General features: G+C 41.6%; 1 protein-coding gene across 1 annotated transcript in view; it reads right to left on the minus strand.

The window, feature by feature from the left end:
* The window catches only part of prtga (protogenin homolog a (Gallus gallus)), an 83,800-nt gene that overhangs the window by 31,405 nt on the left and 34,627 nt on the right, over positions 1 to 17,768 (minus strand). The window contains exons 8-10 of the mRNA XM_034189812.1: positions 14,133 to 14,297; positions 7,428 to 7,733; positions 3,886 to 4,074 (exon numbers count right to left, since the gene is read on the minus strand). Coding sequence (XP_034045703.1) covers positions 3,886 to 4,074; positions 7,428 to 7,733; positions 14,133 to 14,297 — 660 coding nt within the window. The remainder of the gene's footprint in view (positions 1 to 3,885; positions 4,075 to 7,427; positions 7,734 to 14,132; positions 14,298 to 17,768) is intronic.

A 17,768-nucleotide genomic window follows, 5' to 3' on the forward strand; every position in this document is an offset into this window, starting at 1 on the left:
TCAGAGAGATGACGAATGATAGAGTTAGTGGTTGTGATGAGCGCAAATGACAATGTTAAAACCACAACGCTTGAAAAGGAAGCAATAAATGTTACAGAGCATTTTGTGCTCCCTGCCGCTAATGCCTTGTTCACACAGCAAGATTTTAAAATTGTTGGTAGGTTTTCAATACCTGAGAGAACACACACATGGTGATTAAAAAAACAGTGTCGTACAGTGTGTGGTGTGCAGCCACATGTTAAAGACACCACACCACACATGAACAGATTTCACACACGAACATTCCCAGGTCAGATGGGAAATCTTGCAAAATCTCTCGAGATTAAACATGACTTTGAAGTAAACTAACACGGTGGACGAGGAAGAAGCAATGACGACAGTTTGTGGACTATTTCTAACTGAGAAAAAAAAAAGGAGTGGAGACAGCGCAAGCACTGGACTTTCTGGTGCACCATGACAGGTGTTTTGATTTTGGATTCCCCTCCATGCGTCTGTCACCTCGCTTTCTGATTGGCTACACTTCACACTCAACAGGCTGCGTGCTTGTTTGTGCTCGGGACACACCACACGCTGGCAATATCAGGCCAAGACAACCCAAAGATTTGCAGTGTGAGCGTTCCGGAAGTCCTAAACAGACTAGAGCACTCTTAACACACCACACACACAGCAGGAATATCTGATAAGATTATCTTTAGAGCCATCACGATAGTCGGGGCGTCCTTAAGATTGTTGGAAGGGGAAGATCGGGCCACAAATCGGCATAATTATCATACCGTGTGAACCAGGCATAATCCGTAAGGAAAGATGGCACAAGCACAAAACACAAGGGTTCACGTGACGTGCTCATTGCTTGGTCAACAACTCATTTGTGGAGAGGCCACATTTCATTCAGGTCTTAGCTAATAAACTATCTTTGTGGCTCTCAAAGCCAAACACAGTAAGAGTCTTTGATGTCAGTGTTCCTCCAGCAACACTGCTCAAAGGAGCCATAAAACACGTAGTAAATCTGCCTCCACCAAACAGCTTCCCTCTCTTCAAAACATAACCGTGCAAATTATGCCCCTTTTTAAAAAGGTGGGGGGCACATTTCTCCTTTCAGTGGAAACTTTAATTTTTTGCTCATTTTGATAACTTCATATCAGCAACCTTTTAGGAACTGCGGCACCTCTGTGATTCTCACAGACCATCTATTTATATTCAAGCATGGCTTCCTTTAAAACAGCAAACCTTCCAATCTGCTCATCTGCAACATATAATCAAAAATAAACAAAATATATGAAACACAAATACAGCAGATGTTAGCCCTTAGATATTGCCATTTGCAGAGTTATAGAGTTATTGCATAATAAGGTAGTGATTACTATTTGTCATGAAAGTGGTCAGTAGTAACATTATTAAGGTTAAACTGGCACGCACAGAGAAGTTTAGGCTCTTGCAGTATAGCATCAGTTTGTCAAACTGCTGAACTCATATATGTTAACAGCAGCCAGAGTTAACACCTATAGTCATTTATAGTGGCTCCAAATCTCTCTTGCTTACCCGTTCACATAGCAAACTTCCTGATTTACACGTCAGCTGCTGACCACCTGGCTGACCCCCTCCAACCACATGGTCATTTGTCCATTGAGCTGGGCTGAGAAAGCTTTCCTTTCTCAAACAAAAAAGCCTAAATGAATCTGACCTAAAGGCCAGAAGTGCTGGACTTTGGCCCAAACACTACCAATCAGCTGCTGAAAGGACACACACTGAAATCCTTGAACAAAGGTTGAGAGGTCATAGAAGCAATATAAGCTTCTATACCACATTGTGTTCCAGGCCTAAGGAACCTCTGCTGGCACATGACTTCTTTTAAGACAATTAATCACTTAAAAGCTTGACTACTACTTTGTTCATCACAAAGCTTTTAAGCTTTTCACTGTAATCCATATAAGATAGACTAATTCAGGAAAATCATTATATAATGTATTATTACAATATACTGCAGAGTTTGGAGAGAAACTGTAAACATGATTTTGGAATTTCTGCATGTTTTGATATACAAGCCTTACACTTGCTGAGATATTGATATCTCAGCTAAAAGATCTCTCCTAAATATATATACACATTCTGGCGGGGATGGACTAACCCACCCCCCTCACCCACTCATGTCTATTTTTGCTGTCCAAGACTTATGAAATTACTAGCACAGGGAACGTCTGTTAAACTCTCCCATTAAATTAAACATCAACTCATTACAATGCATTCGCGAGAGTCACTGTGTGGATTAGGGCTCAAATCCACAAGTGTTATTACATTCTGTCTGCCAATCTTTGCATCCTTTGACAGAATATGCAAACCACAGTAATTTAGTTCACTTGGCGGCCATAATCTATAATCTCCATTATATATTACTAATAATTAGCTGTAGTCCTGGAACAGTGGACCAGCTCTTTACCCTTGCAAGGATATTAGAGGGGTCTTGGGAGTATGACCAACCAGTCTACATGTGTTTTGTGGACTTGGAAAAACACATATGACCATGTCCCTCTGGGAATTTTGTGGGGATGCTGCGGGAATATGGGGTACCAAAATTGGTCTCTATATGACCAAAGTAGGAGCTGTGTCTGCATTCTCTACATTACATCAGACGTGTTTCCGGTGAGTGATCGACTTCAAGGTTGCCCCTTGTCACCAATCCTGTTTGTGATACTCATGGGTGGGATTTTAAGGAACCATCAGGGACTGGAGGGTGTTCAGTTTGGCGACCTCAAAGTTGCATCTCTGCTTTTTGCAGATAATATAGTTCTGTTGGCTTCATCAGACAGTGACCCCCAATGCACAGTGAGCAAGTTTGAGGCAGAGTGTTAAGTGACTGGGATGAGAATCAGCACCTCCCAATCTGAGACCATGGTCCACTGTTGGAAAACAGCATTTTGCCCCCTCTGGGTCAGGGGAGAGTTACTGCCCTAGAGTGCAGATTAAGTACCTCAGGGTCTTGTTCACAAGTGGTGGTAGGTTGAAGCGTGAGATCAACAGATGGATTGAGGCAGCGTCTGAAATTTTACCAACGCTATACTGGACTGTCGGGGTGAAGAAGGAGGTGAGTTGGAAGCCGAAGCTCTCAGTTTACCAGTAGATTTACACTCCTATCCTCACCTATGGTCATGAGCTTTGGGTAATGACTGAAAGAATAAGATCACGGATACAAGTGGCAGAAATGAGATTCCTCTGTCGGGAATCTGGGCTTACACTCCTGGACAGGGTGAGCTCGACTATGCAGGAGGGATTCAGAGTGGCACCACTGCTTCTTTGCATCGAAGGGAGTCAGTTGAGGTGGTTCGGGCCCTGGTGAGGATGCTCCTTGGTCGTCTCCCTAGGGAGGTCTTCTAGGCATGTCCAAGTGGGAGGAGGTCCCAGAGAAGACCTAGGACACACTGGAGAGATTCTATTTCCTAGTTGGCTTGCAAACACCTTGGGGTCCCCCACGAAGAGTTACGGATAAGCGTTTGAAAATGAATGTAGTTGTAATGTTATTACCTGTACTAATTTAGAAATTGGAAGGGAAAACTATCAACAGTTTTTGTTCATATGACACAATGGGCAGTACCTAAAACCCACAGTTGAATCTTCATTTTCAGGGATGTGATGCATTTCCCAGTGAAATGTGAGTTTGCACAAAACTTTGCAAACATGGTGAAGGAGTGATTCCAACCCAGATACTCGTCATGTCATGGACATTGTGACAATCTGAGACTTTGGCCTATACTGCATGAATAAAACAGAATTTCATTGTTGAATTTGCAGTAGTCGCCTTCACTAACATTACGAGATCACCTTCCTATGTATGAACAAACTCAGCCACTTAGACCACAGTCACTGCACTTTGGGGGGGGAAAAAAAACTCACCTAGGCCCCCAATGGTATGTGTATTAGCCAAAGGATGCAGCTGAACTGGTGCACTCTCAGGCTGACTTTCTTCATGATAGAAGAGTTTGTAGCCTTTCACCCTGGCTGAGTTTCTGGGGGCCAGATGCCATCGAGCAATAATGGTGGTGCAATTTAAGGGTTCCAAGTATAGCTCAGGAGCCAGAGGAACTGTGGAAAGAACAGAGTAAAGAAAATATTGATTATAGACAACTTTTGCAGGTACATGTCAAGAACACAAATACTACTGAATTCAAAGGCTATTTTTATGTCAACTCTGTGATTTAGAGGCCAATATTAACCAATGAACAAAATTATTGGTGTGGGAGTGGAAACAAATTTGCTGATGTGGTTTTCATTTGATATTTATGATACACAAAAGTTTTTAACTGAATCAGTGTAACTCAATTTCAAATTCTCTCTTCTTTTGAATAATACCTTTAACTGAATCATCAAAGATTGAAAAGATTTAGGAATTACTTTACTTCATGTGTTTGTGTTCATGTGGTGTTTGTGAATGCAGTATCTTCACAAAGACTTTGTGTATACAGATGTAACTTGGTACACAAGGTCACCTCACTAGGACCTCGCACATGTTCAACACTGAGCATGTCCTTATTATAATTGTGCCCACAAAGGGGGGCCAAATATCTGAAACCTGCTGCATTAAAGATACAAAAACATCATGGATAGTGGTGAAACTTAGTATTGTAAATATAGGAGCATTTAGACATCCTGAAAGTGACATTATTCTTGCACATGCTCACAACACTGGCCATCCACAGAACAGATATGTGTGCCATTGTAGTTAGTGTTTGAATCGGAATACCACCAACACTTCATGTAACAAACAAAATTATGTTCAATGTTTCAACATACGTGACAGCATTAGATGCAGAATCTCTGCAAAAATACCTCACCAAGCTAAGGCCTGGTAGAGAAATGAAAATTTTCTGAACCATACAAAATTCCAACAGAGAACTAGCGCAGTGACCTGACAAACTGATCATGTTTTGAGTCTAGTCTACTTTTATTCAGCTCAAAGTCAATGGAAAATTTAAAACACTGGAAGCCTACAAGGATTTAATGATTTTTCTTTTTTTTTTTTTGAGCATGCACTTGGCTGCATATGTATACTGAAAGAAGACAAGCTAATGAATGGCAGATATTATTCACAATAAATTAAATTATTTTATTCATGCTTCAGAGTGCCCTGGGTGTTACACACGAAATATTCTGCCTGAACAGGAGGTGGGTGCATGCACAATCATGGCCAAACATTACAATTGTCGGACCGCCTATTCCAATGACGTCTGATTTCATCACAAATAAAAACATGAATCACAAATAACTCACTCGTTTATGTCTGTTTTTGTCCTGTACAAATCATTTTTCTCATTTATTAAATGTGTTCCTTGTCAGCTGAAGTCTGGCAAGTCCATCTGAAAGTTTTGTGCATGCTGAAAACTTTTAGCGGACATACAGAGAGCTTCCCAATGGTTGTGCTTGTTTTGTAAGGTCCTTGTTTGTAACTTGCCAGTGAACATCCAGTCGATGTTGAGCTGCTTTCTCAGTTCACCAGCAGAAAAACAGTCACCTCAGCATTCCAAATACAGCAGTGGACTGCAGGAGGTGACGATGTCAGACGCAGTCATTTATCAATGAAAATGACACAGACAATATAATAATTTACTTCACTGAAATGTTTTGTACAGAGTTCTATTAAAGCTGGAACCCCTGGCTCTGATAGCAGCTTCAAATGTTTCTAGCTGTTTCAATCCAGGCGACTCGCTGCACTTAAATAATCCATTTCTTGCTGTCCCTTTTTTTCCCCTCCTCATTAAGGTAAAACATCCATTTGTCATAGGAGATATCATTTTCCCATCACCCTGTCACTGAAAACAGTGGAATTCTCAGACTGCCGCTGAGTGCCAACATGTGAAGCCAGTTTTATCAATTTATAGGTTTATTTTCTTTTATCATCCAGAAGTGATGTGCACCAGCATTCAAGCCTGAGAGTCATGAATTTCACAAAGCTAGCCAGTGTCCCGGAATACTTCCTATTTCTTGCAGTGTTTCAAAATAAGAGCGCATTTCAACAAAATATTACCAGCGCTAACTTATGACATCGTCACAGGTCAGATGTGGAAGAGACGAAAAAACATTGTGAAAACTAATTCTTTTGCTTTTTTTACGATGTGTTGGTAGTCATGAAATTCATTTACTTTAGAGGGACGTTTAATAAAGTTAATTTATAAACAATTTTGGGTGAGCGTTTAACCAATGTTCTTCAAACAAGAATCATCAGGAGATCGCATATCCCTCGGTCACCGCAGATCAGTAATATAAAGTGTTGGGGGATCACCCTAGTACACCCTTATGCTAAATATAAATGAAATTGTGGAGATATTGTGCTAACAAGGGTGACAATGACAATATTTTTAATATTTTGCTGGGATCATGAAATTGACCCCAAGGTCACTGTAATCGACTGGTGTCGGGGGATCACCAAAGTACACCCTTATGCTACATACGAATGAAATTGGTTGACTGGTTTTTGAGATATCGTGCTAACCAGGGAAAACGGATGCTTGGACAGACATGGCTATCACTATATCCCCCCATATTTCATACTAGGAGGATAAAAAAGGGGGTGGACAGTGACATGTGTTTCAATGATGATCACTAAAAACATCTGTTCATGAGTAAACACTATTGCTTATGGCTTTTGCAAGTTAGCTGTGTGGACAGCCAAGCTATTTTTGGAGTGGGATACACCCAGAAGTGATGTTGCATCAAATTCTCCCATACCTCGCTAATACCTGCATACAACTAAGTTCAAGCTTGTGTCTGTGATGCAGGTTGCAGTCAGGATTGCACTTCTTTGTGTTCTGTGTTATTGTGCCTTTAGACTGTGCAAAGAATTATATATGGATCCATTATTTTATTTTTGTTAGAAATATAGCTACTCCATCAACCTTTTTCCAATATTAATCTAATGGATGAAAGATGTCCCAGTGCAACAATTTTGCTTTAATACTGTTGTTTTTGATTGATTAACATAAACTTGGAGTAATTCAGAGAGGAGATCCCTATTTGAGTTTAAACATGAGGTAGTGAGCAACAGAGATGGTCAGGAAAAAAGAATCCTCCCCTCCTCCACACTAAAGCCTCAGATGTAGCTCCAAACCACCATATTCTCTTTCTCACCCGGAGGCCTCTTTATGACCCATGACTGAAGCCCTTCCAGTGTTACTGACAGTGCAGGGCAAAGGTCACAGAGTAACAAACGCAATGCCTTAACAAGATTATCAGAGAAAGCTCTTCTCTCAACGCTGCGCCATGCTTTAAACAAAACCAAGTTCAGCATTATTTCAGCTTTTTGGTTGAGTGTCTTCTGTGTTATTAAATATTAATTTTCCAATGTGTCTGTGAATCTGACACATTTCAGCTGAAACACAATTGCAATGTTTGATTCCATCTTTGTGCTTCACTTCTGAAGAAACCGTTTTCTGGTGTCATACCTTGAGCACTGGATGCTTTTGGAGTGCGGTGGGAGGTCCAAACAGATTGCTCACCCCACCCTACACTGGTGGCAGCAACAATACGTAGGAGGTAGATGGTGTCAGGTTGCAGATCTTTTAGGAGATGGTGGGTCTTCTCCCCAGGTAGCTCAATCTGTGTTCCTACATGTTCAGCACTAGTGCGAAAGGACAAGTGGTAGGCAGAGACCTGGCCACGACTCAGCTTGAGTGGAAGGGGTTGCCAGGACACCTGGATATCTGTGGGACTGTGGCTGGTGAGGCTCAGTTCAGGGGCACGAAGTGGAACTGTGGATGAACAGGACAGGAACTTTAATTCAGAAAAAAAAAAAATTCTAGCCAAACATCACAAATTGAGGAATCAAAGTCACCATTGAGGCTCTTACTTGTGTTGGAAAATGTCTGAAATGTCAACTTTAAATGATAACTATTTACTGAAGCAAAAATAAATAAAAACATAAATAAATAAGTGAAAGAATAAGATCTGTGATCAAGCACACAAAATGATACCACCCCTGCCATACTAGTTACTTTTATTATATGTACCACATTTTCATATTCTGTGCTGCCATTGTGTGAAGTTTCATTGAAATCAATAAAGGAATTTAGGAGAAGTTGCGCTTACAGAGTCAATATCTTACAGTAAGTAACTCCCTTGGCTTCTCCCTTTTTAAACTTTGGGTCACCACAGCAGATCTGAGATGGATCTGCATGTTGATTTTGGCACAAGTTTTACACGGGATGCCCTTCCTGACAACTCCACATTATGTGGACAATAGGCAGTGGTGGTCTTGAACTAGGAACTTTGTGCTCTGGAAACAAGCGCACTAATTGCTTTCCTGCCATGCTGCCCAAATTAATCCCAAAATTCTAGTTACCTCCTCTTGAAGACATACTGAATTTAGTTTACTTAATGCATGTTTTAAATGGCGTGCTGCCATTGTGTGAAGTTTCACTGAAATCTACAAAACAACCCAACCCAAAAAATTTCACAAAGTATGAGGAATAGAATTTATGAAATGCATCAGTTTTGAATGGATTACAAAACAATCTGGAAAACTCTGAAATGTCAAAGATCCACCCACAATACGAGAAATTATCTCCAAAGCAAAGCTTTGAACCAGTTCGTAGAACAAAAACACAAACCAGAAACTTTTGCTTATAGGAATTAAAAGGAACCAGAAACTTCATATTTTTTTAATGTTCTGGAACAGACCTGTTTATTTAAAACAATATTAACTGGTTAATACCTTTATTTTTTTGTTCTTGAAAAGACTTCCATTTACAATGACCTGGTGAGGACGTCAGATTCCATTAGTGTTCCACACCAAAACAGTTGGTGGCGGTAATGCACCGTGTCAGTTTGCAAACTGCCAATAAACTCGACAGAAGAAGATGTAGCAGATGACCCGGTGAGGTTCAGTTATGTCTGTCGAGTATTTCAAGCCTGCCGTGTTTCACGCTGAGAAACGCACCCGGAGCAGAAAAACATCGAGGGACTTCTTTAAAAACACTGCATTCATTTGGGTCATTAGTGTGCTTTTTTTGTTTGTCTTGGTGGATCAAATGGGATTTAATTTCATTGCAGGAAGAACACTGAAGATGCAACAGTTGGCTGAATGCTGGCACAAATATATTTCAACCTTTAAAATAACTTATTTTTCTTGTTAACGGGAAGAACTGCTGGCGTTCTCTGGTCCATGCTGAGAAACACAACCAGAGCAGACAAACACTGAGGTACTTCTTTAAAAATGCTACGCTTCTTCAGTAATTTCCATGTTAAGTAAATGGCCAGTGCTGTCTCATTTGAGGGCGGGCGTTAAAGGGTTAAAATAAGACGCATATGGCGCAATAATCCTTCATCTGGGGACAGCACTCTGAGTTTTTGGGCAAATCACACAGTAAGCAAAGTAAAAATGCAAAGAAAAAGTGACGACGTGGTGGAAAACGGACATGTGCTGCGGTTTGTTTATGACCCGAGCGCAGACGTGTCAAGGTAGTTGTGCAGGCGAGACAACATAGCTACTCTGGTTAGCTGTGTATGCTAACACTTACCGACATGACCTCTCCCATTTGCCTCATTTTCCTTTCTCCACTGGGAACCGAAAAAGAAACTGCTTCGTTGATTGCAGCCGAAAACAAAACAGTACACCATTCATCCGTGTGAAGTTTAATTTAATTTAATTAATTTCATTTATATAGTGCCAAATCACAACAATGTTGCCTCAAGGCGCTTCACACAAGTAAGGTCTAAACTTACCAACCCCAAGAGCACCTCTTGAGTTACGTACTATTCCTGACCTAGCACTTTTTAAATCTAAGTTAAAGACTTATTTATTTAAACCGGCTTTTAACACTTAGTGGGGAGGTGACATGTTCTGTTATTTTTGTGTTGTTTTAAAATTTTATTCTATATGTGTTTTATTTTTGTGAATGTGTTTTTTATGTTAAGCACTTTGGACACCAGTCGGTGCTGTAAAGCGCTTTATAAATAAATGTTGATTGATTGAACAGCAAGCACAGGCGACAGTGGTAAGGAAAAACTCCCTCTGATGATTTGAGGAAGGACCCTCAAGCAGACCAGACTCAAAGGGGTGACCGTGCTTGGGCCATGCTACCGACACAATTGACAGTACAAATATACAGGAAATTTTGGGAGTCCATGCTGGTGCACAGGACGGGAGGCCTGCAGAAGAAGACACCCACTCCCATCTCTGGATGGAGCCACACCTCAAACGGAGAGAAAAAACAGAATCAGGCGGCAGAAAGACAACAAATACAGTATATTTTTCAGCATTAAGCAACAAGAAAACCAGGTACTGGCCACTAGCCCTAAGCTTCACTAAAACACCCAGACTTTAGATAAAGTTGAGGCCGTGGCCCGCTCTGTTTACTAATAAAATGAATTTAAAAAGGTAGAAAGCATAGTAACATACTATGCCAGTATGCTAGCCATACGAAAGGGAAAATAAGTGCGTCTCAAGTCTGGACTTGAAAGTCTCTACAGAATCTATTTTATTGATGCAGGGAGATCATTCCACAAATCAGGTGCATGATAAGAGAAAGCTCTGTGACCCGCAGACTTTTTATTCACCCTAGGGACACAAAGTAGTCCTGCACCCTGAGAACACAGAGCCCAGGCCGGTACATAAGGTTTACGTAGGTCGGCTACATAGGGAGGTGCTAGTCCACGAATAATTTTATAGGTTAGTAACAGAACCTTAAAATCTGATCTCACAGGGGCAGGAAGCCAGTGCAGAAATGCCAAAATGGGTGTAATGTGGTCAAACTTTCTGCTTCCTGTCAAAAGTCTGGCAGCAGTACTTTGAACCAGTTGGAGACCCCTAATGCTGGATTGTGATAATCCCGAAAATAGAACACTGCAGTAGTCCAATCTAGAAGAAACAAATGCATGAATCAGGGTCTCAGCATCAGCCATAGAGAGAATGGAACAAATCGTCGGTGTATTTCACAGGTGGAAGAAAGCAGTCCTCATAATATCTCTAATGTGGAGGCCAAAAGACAACATAGGATCAAAAATTACCCCAAGGTTCCTCACTTTATCAGTGTGATGTATGACACACGAGCCTGCAACTGTGTGAATTGATCACTTCCCACAAAAAACCCCCCACATCCATAAGCAGATTCTTGGACAGTCGCCTCTGCGCTTCTTCACTGGCTTCATTTCTTCCACGGCTTCAGTCATTTTGACACAGTGATCCAACTTTTAACTTTGTGTTTGTCTATTAATGTCAGCAAAAATCGCTCCTTTGCTCGCTCACGTTCTGTGTAAATGCTCTTCTTGAGTGCAAGTCATTGCGTCAGCACGCACAGAGCGTCTCATCTGATCCATTATAACAAGATGTTAAATCTATCAAACATACTTTTACAGCTACTTATAAAGAAGGAATGAACATGCAACTGTTTTACCAAGCTATTAAAACATTACAAATAATTACCTTTTAGGATGTTCCAAATATGTTCTCCACCTCAGCGCATGAGACAGAGAGAAGAAAAAAGCTGCAAATGAAACGTCCTCTGTGATTCCAGAAGCGATTAGAGGCGTTTCAACATCCAAGCTCTGACAGAAAATAATTAATCCGCTACAAAATAATTATTTTTTATACAGCGTCTGGCGCACAAAGCAGGTGGAATTGTTGTGTGCAAGAGGACTGAGCCAAAATAGCGTGTTCTGTCCTTGTAGCTGCCAGGTGCTCAGATAATGGGCTTTTAACAGCCTTGTCCTCACCACAAGCATGCCTCTAAAATCCTTGTTTGTCCTCGTAGTACCTCGTACACAAACTGCCCCACGCTGTTGTTGCTAAATTTTGAACTTCTTTAAATTAGTGCCACACTCAGAGATGAGCCTCGTTAGCTGAATATTCTGTCTCCAAGAGCCTCTCAGAGCCACTATTCTCCCACGATTGTTGAATAACTGGACTCATACCCCCCCCCCCCCCCAAAAAAAAACATGCTACGTGGCTCATTATTCATCCTTCATTGTTCGGTGGGACCAGGACTTAATGAGAGTTTGAAGCTTTCCCTGTGTTGACAGACGTTTATGCAAAGTTGCTTAATAACCTAACATTAGTCCCACTGAACAATAGCAGCCTTTCATATACTCAACAAAAATATAAACGCAACACTTTTGGTTTTGCTCCCATTTTGTATGAGATGAACTAAAGATCTAAAACTTTTTCCACATACACAATATCACCATTTCCCTCAAATATTGTTCACAAATCTGTGATAGTGAGCACTTCTCCTTTGCTGAGATAATCCATCCCACCTCACAGGTGTGCCATATCAAGATGCTGATTAGACACCATGATTAGTGCACAGGTGTGCCTTAGACTACCCACAATAAAAGGCCACTCTGAAAGGTGCAGTTCTATCACACAGCACAATGCCACAGATGTCGCAAGATTTGAGGGAGCGTGCAATTGGCATGCTGACAGCAGGAATGTCAACCAGAGTTGTTGCTCGTGTATTGAATGTTCATTTCTCTACCATAAGCTGTCTCCAAAGGCGTTTCAGAGAATTTGGCAGTACATCCAACCAGCCTCACAACTGCAGACCACGTGTAACCACACCAGCCCAGGACCTCCACATCCAGCATGTTCACCTCCAAGATTGTCTGAGACCAGCCACTCGGACAGCTGCTGAAACAATTGGTTTGCATAACCGAAGAATTTCTGCACAAACTGTCAGAAACCGTCTCAGGGAAGCTCATCTGCATGCTCGTCGTCCTCATCAGGGTCTCGACCTGACTCCAGTTCATCGTCGTAACCGACTTGAGTGGGCAAATGCTCACATTCGCTGGCGTTTGGCACATTGGAGAGGTGTTCTCTTCACGGATGAATCCCGGTTCACACTGTCCAGGGCAGATGGCAGACAGCGTGTGTGGCGTTGTGTGTGTGAGCGGTTTTCTGATGTCAATGTTGTGGATCGAGTGGCCCATGGTGGCGGTGGGGTTATGGTATGGGCAGGCGTCTGTTATGGATGAAGAACACAGGTGCATTTTATTGATGGCATTTTGAATGCACAGAGATACCGTGACGAGATACTGAAGCCCACTGTTGTGCCATACATCCAAGAACATCGCCTCATGTTGCAGCAGGATAATGCACGGCCCCATGTTGCAAGGATCTGTACACAATTCTTGGAAGCTGAAAATGTCCCAGTTCTTGCATGGCTGGCATACTTACCGGACATGTCACCCATTGAGCATGTTTGGGATGCTCTGGACCAGCGTATACGACAGCGTGTACCAGTTCCTGCCAATATCCAGCAATTTCGCACAGCCATTGAAGAGGAGTGGACCAACATTCCACAGGCCACAATTGACAACCTGATCAACTCTATGCGAAGGAGATGTGTTGCACTGCATGAGGCAAATGGTGGTCACACCAGATACTGAGTGGTATCCCCCCCCAATAAAACAAAACTGCAACTTTCAGAGTGGCCTTTTATTGTGGGCAGTCTAAGGCACACCTGTGCACTAATCATGGTGTCTAATCAGCATCTTGATATGGCACACCTGTGAGGTGGGATGGATTATCTCAGCAAAGGAGAAGTGCTCACTATCACAGATTTAGACTGGTTTGTGAACAATATTTGAGGGAAATGGTGATATTGTGTATGTGGAAAAAGTTTTACATCTTTGAGTTCATCTCATACAAAATGGGAGCAAAACCAAAAGTGTCGCGTTTATACTTTTGTTGAGTGTATATAGGCCAAGACCAACATCATGGGCAAATTAGGTTTGCCAGAAAGTCAAAAACACACCACAGGACGGACGGACGGACTGACTGACTGACTGACTGACTGACTGACTGACTGACTGACTGACTGACTGACTCTCACTCACTCACTCACTCACTCACTCACTCACTCACTCACTCACTCACTCACTCACTCATAAGCACAAATATGAAGCATTTGCTTATGCATGAGTATACTCTTTACCAAATTACTTTATAATGTCCATTACTGTATTTCAGCAACACAACACATTCAATGGAGCAATATCATGTAAACAAAATACTGAAGTGCCACTGGAATAACTGCATCTAAAAACTAAGAATGCTGTGTAACCATCCCTGTAACTCTACAAACATTTCTGGTTTTGTATTCACTATCATATAGATTTTATGTTGTTTGCACTGCACTGAGTGCATGTCTCACCATCCTCAAGCGTGTGCTGGAACACGTGATCCGACATACGACTGGCTCCCATTGGCATGTAGGCCACAACATAGAAGGTGTAGTTTCGAGCTGGTTCCAAGTCATCAATAATGTAGCGAGTTGTATCGTTCCCAATGACAATTTGATATTCCTCATTGTTTAAGCCTGCACAAATGACAAACACATTAAGGGCCTTTAAAACTCACAATTAAAAAAACTAATATACATTCAGAATGACAAATTATTAATATTTATGTTTCAAAGTAAGTATTTCCTCCCACAAATGCTGTACAACAAATGTCTGATAAATCTATATGTGACTAATTTTGTCTTTTGATTTCTTGTATACAAGTACAGTCTCTGGGGCCTGAAACGAGAATGAAGCAGGAGAGACACGAATTTTTAAATGTGAGCTTTGCTGAAGCACAGCTTGGGAAAACTTGCACCACACTTGGCCAGGTATAAGAGCTGCTTTAAACTATATTTGATTTAGCAGGAAATTAAATATTTGGTCAAAAATATACACATTGCATTACGGTGGTTGACAGGTTTTTAGCACATTTTCAACTGGTTACTAGATTAGCAATGTCTCACAAAAGATGTGTTGGTGGTCGGGGGGGGGGGGGGGGGGGGGGGACTACTACATGTGATTTCTCGTGAGGAAAACAGGATACTTGAGGACAAATAATAGAGGATTCCTCCGTATTATCTGCATGCCTCAATCAACCTCACTGAAATGTGTAAAGCCTGCATTCTTCTCTAACTCACACCCTAAATGTCCTCACAAAATCTACATTTTGACACTCCATCACATTAGCCAATTAGTTTGTTCTTTCATTAAAAGCTCCAAAATGCTAGACTAGCCCCTCTGCAAGCTCAAGTGCAGAGTGCACCATCTGATACTCTGTCAATGTCAACGAACAGCCATTCTTTCAGACTGGGACCAAGGACACTGTGCCACTAAATCTAAATCAAGTGCAGAAAATCTGACAGGTGCCAATTATTGAAGAATAACGTGTTTAATTTGACCTCCTTAGGCCCAAAACGTCCAGCAGGTGTTCCATTTTCTATTTGTATTCTGTACATTTCACCTCCTCAATGGAAGTCACTGGCATAATAATTAAAAGTAGTGCTTGAGTGCGCATGCTGATTTTTTTCTCTGCAATGCTGACTCTTGTTGCGAATAGCAAAGGTTCCCAAGAAAGCTGAAAGGCCTGAAGGCTTTTGTGCCACGACACTACAACCCCTGTGGCGTTGTGAATAGTTTTTGCCTGCATCCTGTTTTTAAATCAGTAAAAGGGGCCCTAAATCTTAAATCTCAACATGTAGTAAGGGCTTACCCCTGTTCGCTTAAAAAAAAAAAAACCTATCCTTTATTATTTTGGAGTAGACCCTTTTTCTTCTCTTAACCTCTGCAAAGTAAGGTCAGAATCACGAGTCAAAAACTCCTGAGACACAGCTGCTAATTTGTTCGGCATTAATTGCCCTTTTCACACTCCAGCAGTCTGCACACTGTAAAACCAGATTCCAGCGTTCACTCCCTCATTGCACGGCTGTTTATTTCTCACGTACACATGCACACACGCTGCGAAACACACAGACAGTGTGCTAACTGTTGATGAACAGCTATCAAGACAGAAGACAAGAAATGGGAGCAAAAAATGAAAAACTTTCAAAAAATAGCATAAATATCTAGTCAGAAAGGCTGCACCAGCAACCTACATTCATTATACTGCAACTCCTGATGAAAAGTAAAATGTTTTGTCTGTAAGGTGACAACTCATTTTAATTAGATGTTACCTGAAGAAACTGTATGCGAGAACACACGTCTAAATCAGCTGGACATTAAACAGACATTAACCTGCTACCTCCCTCATATAAAATACAATTCAGCCCACATGTGAAGAGAGCAGCTCACTGTCCAGAGGACTGACAGTGAGTGACTGGGTGTGTCGAGGAGTTTCTTGCATGTCACTGACAAGAAAGTAGAAGAATACAAACATCCTGAGGTTGAAAAAGGGCCACTTAACCTACATGCCATAGTAAAGTATTCACAGCCCTCCACTTTTTCCATATTTTTTCATGTTAGAACCTTATTCCAAAATGGATTAAATTCATTTTTCCCCATAATGACAACACAAAGTATTTTTTTTTTTTGCAAATTTATTAAAAATAAAAAATTCACATGTATGTAAGTATTCACACCCTTTCCAAAATACTTTGTTGATGCACCTTTGGCAGAAATTACAGCCTCAAGTCTTACTGAATTTGAAGCCACAAGGTTGGTGCACTTATCTTTGGGCAGTTTTGTCCATTCCTCTTTGCAATACCTCTCAAGCTCCATCAGGTTGGATGGGGAGCGTCGGTGCACATTCATTTTCAGATCTCTCCAGAGATGTTCAAACAGATTCAGGTCTGGGATCTGGCTGGGCCACTCAAGGACATTTACAGAGTTGTCCTGAAGCCACTCCTTTGATATCTTGGCTGTGTGCTTAGGGTCATTGTCCTACTGAAAGCTGAACCGTCGCCACAGTCTGAGGTCAAGAGTGCTCTGGAGCAGATTTTCATCCAGGATGTCTCTGTACATTGCTGTATTCATCTTTCCCTCAATCCTAACTAGTCTCCCAGTTCCTGCCTCTGAAAAACATCCCATCACCATGATGTTGCCACCACCATGCTTCACTGTAGGGATGGTGCCTGGTTTCCTCCAAACATGATGCCTGGGATTCACAGGCCAGACAATTTTGCTTCTCATGGTCAGAGGTGGGCTGTCATGTGCCTTTTACTAAGGAGTGGCTTCCGTCTGGTCACTCTACCATACAGGCCCGATTGGTGGATTGCTGCAGAGATGGTTGTCCTTCTGGAAGGTTCTCTCTCGACAGAGCAATGCTGGAGCTCTGACAGAGTGACCATCAGGTTTTTGGCCACCTCGCTGACTAAGGCCCCCCCCCGGTTTGTTCAGTTCAGCTCTAGGAAGAGTCCTGGTGGATTTGAGCTTCTTCCATTTATGGATGTTGGAGACCACTGTGCTCACTGGGACCTTCTAAGCATCAGAAATGCTTCTGTACCCTTCCCCAGATTTCTGCCTTGAGACAGTCCTGTTTCTAAGGTCTACAGGCAATTCCTTTGACTTCATGCTTGGTTTGTGCTCTGACAGGCAGTCAAATTTTGGGACCTTATATGTAGACAGGTGTGTGTCTTTCCATATCATGTCCAATCAACTGAATTTGCCCCAGGTGGACTCCAATTAAGCTGTAGAAACACCTCAAGGATGATTAGTGGAAACAGGATGCACATCAGCTCAATTTTGAGCTTCACGGCAAAGGCTGTGAATACTTATGTAAAGGTGATTTCTTAGTTTTTTGTTTTTTTTTATAAGTTTGCAAAAGTCTCATTAAAACATTTTTTCACATTGCCATTATGGGGTTTTGTGTATAGAATTTTGAGAAAAAAAAAATTAATTTCATTAATTTTGGAATAAGGTTGTAACATAAGAAAATGTGGAAAAAGTGAAGCTCTGTGAATACTTTCCAGATGCACTGTACCAAATCCATACTGCCTTCTCAGTATGACAACAAAAACAAGCACACAGTCAGTTCTCGCACAACACTCTGGAACCACGAAATGTCACACCAG

This window comes from Thalassophryne amazonica, chromosome 2 (genome assembly GCF_902500255.1).
Source record: "Thalassophryne amazonica chromosome 2, fThaAma1.1, whole genome shotgun sequence".
Lineage (NCBI taxonomy): Eukaryota > Metazoa > Chordata > Actinopteri > Batrachoidiformes > Batrachoididae > Thalassophryne > Thalassophryne amazonica.